This window comes from Polyodon spathula, chromosome 4, assembly GCF_017654505.1.
Source record: "Polyodon spathula isolate WHYD16114869_AA chromosome 4, ASM1765450v1, whole genome shotgun sequence".
Taxonomy (NCBI): domain Eukaryota; kingdom Metazoa; phylum Chordata; class Actinopteri; order Acipenseriformes; family Polyodontidae; genus Polyodon; species Polyodon spathula.
This window is the reverse complement of record NC_054537.1, coordinates 23968380-23973320: the sequence shown is the minus strand read 5'-3', so window position 1 is coordinate 23973320 and position 4941 is coordinate 23968380. Positions and strand designations below refer to the sequence as shown.

The 4941-nt window shown below is 32.8% G+C and overlaps 1 protein-coding gene across 1 annotated transcript; it reads left to right on the top strand.

Annotated features, from left to right (window-relative positions):
* Positions 1-1634: 1634 nt before the first annotated feature.
* On the top strand, positions 1635-3451 carry LOC121313819 (transcription factor 24-like). The gene is made up of 2 exons (XM_041246612.1): positions 1635-2039; positions 3042-3451. Exons 1-2 carry the CDS (start codon positions 1656-1658, stop codon positions 3150-3152), a joined length of 495 nt encoding a protein of 164 aa, XP_041102546.1. The 5' UTR covers positions 1635-1655; the 3' UTR covers positions 3153-3451.
* Positions 3452-4941: the final 1490 nt, after the last annotated feature.

Below are 4941 nucleotides of genomic sequence, written 5' to 3'. Positions count from 1 at the left end.
AATAATAATAATATAATATACTTATAATAATAATTATAATAATAAACTTATTGTTATTGTTATGCATTTTTTATAATTTTCTTTATATCTGTCAATTAATAGTCAATTTAAAAGCATGGATGCATTTCCTTGTGTTATTAAAGTAGAGAAACTGGTGTTGGGTTGGTGCATCATTTAAAAAAATCACACAAAACCTGCGAAACATATTGGGTCACGGGTGTGTGTATGTTGTTGTCTTTTATTATTTATTTGTCAATTTGGCACTTTGCCTTGCATATGAATAAGTAAATGCATTGCAGTAATGTGTTATTATAGCATGCAGAATTTTGGGGGAAGAATAACAGCCACTGAAAGGCCTCCTGTCTAGTTAAAATAAATTGGGAAAGAAAGGAGGGTGGGTGGGTGTCTTTCTCCTGCCACGGAGATTAAGGGGTTGTGATTAATTACTCTGGAGTGAACTAGCTGTCAACTTTATGTGTTTCCATTAAATTAGAGGCTCTAGAGACCAATATCCTCATTCAAGTGAGATCTCAACTCTTATGCACACAGACTGCAGCACCCTAAAATCCAGCCACCACCAATCACTGCTTATAAAGCACATTATACTTGGGAACTACAACATTTTACTGGAGTCAAAACACCAGAAGACTTCTATACTCTGCAAAACGGGGAAGGGCTCATTGGAGGCGAACCAGAGTTTTCACAGACTACACTAAATGTAGTTTTACACGAGCACATTGCAAACGGGGAACCTCGAAGGTAAGATCAAATACAAACGTTCCTCCGATGCAGGTGTTGTAGTGGTAAATAATAGGACACAGGAAAAGTATTTTAAATTATAAACTGGACTGGAAATGTAAATAACTACAATTCTAAAGGATGCATAACCAGCCATCATGTTAAGTGGTTATTGTTTTAGAACATGATGTTTTAATGTAACGATTAACTAATTATCATCTTTCAATAAGGCTGCAGTAAACAATAGCGATGGTTAATTATATTTTAAATCTTAATGTAGGTATATAATCATTTTTGTAAATATTTAAATATTATAGGGTATCTTTGTGTGTCATATTACGGACTGTAAGAATCCATTATTATTTATTAAAAATATAAAATACCGGTATTTATTATTATTATTATTATTATTATTATTATTATTATTATTATTATTATTATTATTATTATAGCTTATATGGTTAAAACCAATAACAAAACGTGTCAAATGGCTAATCTAAAGCATTAAAGATTCTTACATTTAATACAGCTACTTACAAAGTAATTATGTATATTGTAAAAGCTGTTCGTTGGACTACAATTATAGGTATTAAGGACAAAAAACTTTATTTGTGTAACTTTTAATGTGTAAAAGTATGCGTGATATTTTGGTTTACATTAACAGATATTTAGACTTTTGCCAATTAAAATTTTACTTAAAACTTTAAATAGGCCGATGAAGATGAATTGTGAACTTTAGCTAAACGACAATATTCGTATTGTCCATTTTTTATTAAAATTATCAGCCTTGTGTTTATTTGTTTATTTTTAAATCTTGAACTTTTTTTTTATTTGTTTAATTAAAATAGATTCGTACCAAATCAATCTCCTTATTATTTCAGGCAGAGCTGCAACCCATAGGGAGTGAGAAATCCCCTATGGACAGTGGGAATGTTTCAGTCAAAATAATGGACGAGAGCCCCGACCCTGACATTGACTCGCTCCTTTCACGGGACAAGAGACGCTCCGACCAGCTCGCACGCAACGCTGCTGGCAGGGGCAGGCCTGCAGCTGCAAACGCGGCTCGGGAGAGGAACCGGGTTCAAACACTGCGACACGCTTTTCTGGAACTACAGCGAACTCTGCCCTCAGTTCCTCCAGACACCAAGCTGTCCAAACTTGACGTGTTGATACTGGCCACCACATATATTGCCCATTTGACCAGGATCCTGCAAGAGGAGGGGATGGAAGATGGAGAGGGGACTAGGCATGCTGATGTATTACACTCTCTCAAAGGAGACGGCTACTTGCACCCTGTAAAAGTAAGTACGCTGCTGGTAGAACTTTTTTTTTTTTAATACAGTAGGTTAGTAAGTACTTATTATTATTTTTCCCAATTAATTCTATTTTTAAATAGGAAGGTTGTTTTTGTATGTATTTATTAATAATTGATATTATTTTTCCTAACAGTTTTGTATATGCATAGTATTATTTAGTAAGTGTTCTAAATATTACAAATAGTGGTTCATGATAGTTTCTTTTCTAAGTTTGTTTTCACTGTAGCCCTTATTATAAACGACTATTATATTACTCGCTGAGTTAATATTGCAACTGTAATTTCTAGAATGTATTTGTTCCTTAGTTGCATCATTGATTCGTGTTGTGTGGCTCCATGGATGAGTTTAGGTGCAATTATTACACTAAGGTTGAATATGTCATCTATTTTTTTTGTTCTTCTCTTACTCATAAAAAAAATGTAAACAAAGCAGAACTTGTTACCATAAAACGTTCAGCGTATTCAAAGTATTTTTAAACAATGACTTAATGATACGTTTTTATACTTAAGTGCTTGTGTTAATATAAACTGCAATTCCATACAAATGTATTTATACCTTAAGAATGACATGATATTTAGGGTAACCTGATAAAATATAGGCTACCAAATTTAGAGACCAACCAAATTTAGTGCCAGATTCACTAAACGTTTACTCCAATGCACGAAGACACACCTGAACGTACATAATGATTTCCAGTACATACAGTAAATGGAGTTTTTACCACTGATCAATCACATCTTTATGTTGCATACAAATGTATAGCATAATGCTTAATATATTTCACAACACTATACTTTAGGATTCAAATGTGATGTTCTGAGCAGATTTCTATGTATGAGATAATGTTAGTGTAACAGTTGCCAGGGAATACAAATTGTGTAGTTGCTTGAAATTCCTTTTTAATTTATTTTATTTTTCTTGCAGAATAAATAAACTTTCACAGCAAAGGCTTGCTTATAGGCAAACTATTGTTTCTTTACTTTGCAGAAATGGCCAATGCGATCCAGGTTGTACATTGGAGCTACAGGACCGTTTCTGAATCCAGGTCAGGCTGAAAATCCAGTCCAGGGTGAATCATCATCAACTTCACAGACTTAACTAACAATCAGTGTCTTTTTTTATTTTTTATTTAATGGTCAATCCTCAAACACAAGAATCTACAGCCTTGTAGGAATAAAGATTTTCTGGAACATTCGCGCTCAGCCATGCATACTGATGTCAGAAATCTGAAGTTCAGTAAGAGGTATGCAAGGTTATGCTAAATTCCTTTGTATTGCGACATACTTGTGACAAACCAGTGTACAGGACTGAAATGTGGATTCAATGCAATCACATGCATTGCTGTTGTTTTAAACCTCTGCCAGTATTTGATGGTGCAATGTCATATACCGCTAAAAGCAATTGATCAAGTGAAGGTCAGTGCTGTGGGTGAAATGTTATGTAGCTAACTGAAATTCTGTATATGAAAAAAAAAAAAAACACACATTAATATATTTGTCAGTATGTAAATAATGAATTTTAGGTACATCATACTTAATGATTGTTGTGAGAGATGTATTTTAATGTTATTGTGTGTGTGTGTGTGTGTGTGTGTGTATGTGTGTATATATATATATATATATATTATATATAATATATATATATATATATATATATTAACATATTATAATTAATTACAAAATACTACACGCTACTTGTTTATCTTCAATAACTTTACTTTCGTGCTTTTAGAAATTCAATTTATGTTAAAGAAATGAGCGCTCATGCTTGACTGGTGGGCTGTGCACTTTCAGTTAAAACATTTGCACTAAATGCTTGTCTGAATAACTAAACATTTGTCAAGTGAAGTGCACTGTCAGACACTCAACAATAGTCTTGATGTATTGAATGAAAACCTCTTAATTGGTGCACCATTCTCCTTGTTAATATTTGTAAATACTGCTGTGCTATTGAAATGAGAAATAAAAACAAGACTTAAACTTCTATTAGTCTTGTAAATAAATACACCCTAACAAAAAAAAACAAAAAAAAAAAACACAAAGTAGTGAATGTGTGTTTAAAAGCAGGTCTGATTAGATGACCTTACAGGTTCTCTTGGTGTCAATTCAGTGTTATTTTGCCTTATGTAGACCTTTCTTTTAAAGTGTTGACTATAAGAAGGGTTTTTACGCACTTCAGAATTCTAAAATTCTGAATTTATGATAATTAGGAAAATAATTATATGGCATTTGTTGTTCTACTCATAGAATGCAATTTTTTTTTTTTTAAGTATTAGGAATTTTAAAAAAAAATAACTAAGTCCAGAATTTAAATGCTATTTTATTAGAAAAAAGTTTAGTTTAATACAACAGCAATAATGTTGAACAGAAAAAATAAATAAATACAGAAACACACCAGTGGCACCAAGGTAAGAGTTTTATTACAAAAGTGAAGAGGGCCTAATAGGACTTGTATGTTAATTTTTAAACACACGTGAGGATAGCATATCAAGCCGGAAACATGCAGCATTTTTTGTTATGCAGCAAGTAAAAAATAAAACACACAAATTATACAGATTGAACTCAAAGGCAAGCCTTTTAGTAGAAGTTATATTTTTGGGATGTCTGGTGTCTTGTCTGTCCATACATTCATCAAACTTACATTACATATATCTGGAAAAAAATAGTTTGTAATGAAACTTTATACATATACAGAGGTTTCTCTCTGTAAATCTGTCTGGACGCAAGAAGTCGTTTCACTGCGACAGGGTGCCGTCACGGTCTTGGCTGGTTAATCGGCAGGAAAGAGACCCATAGACAGAAAGATCTAGTTTTACACACAAAGGGATCTATTCTGACTTGGTTTAAATGCTATTTACGTGCTGGAAGAAGCTGTAAACTCCTCTTCC

Bases quoted from the DNA above. Each gene is read 5' to 3' on its own strand.
- LOC121313819 (XM_041246612.1), top strand. From the start codon at position 1,656: ATGGACAGTGGGAATGTTTCAGTCAAAATAATGGACGAGAGCCCCGAC. The intron at 2,040-3,041 runs GTAAGTACGCTG...TTTACTTTGCAG, and splicing joins GCTACTTGCACCCTGTAAAA to AAATGGCCAATGCGATCCAG.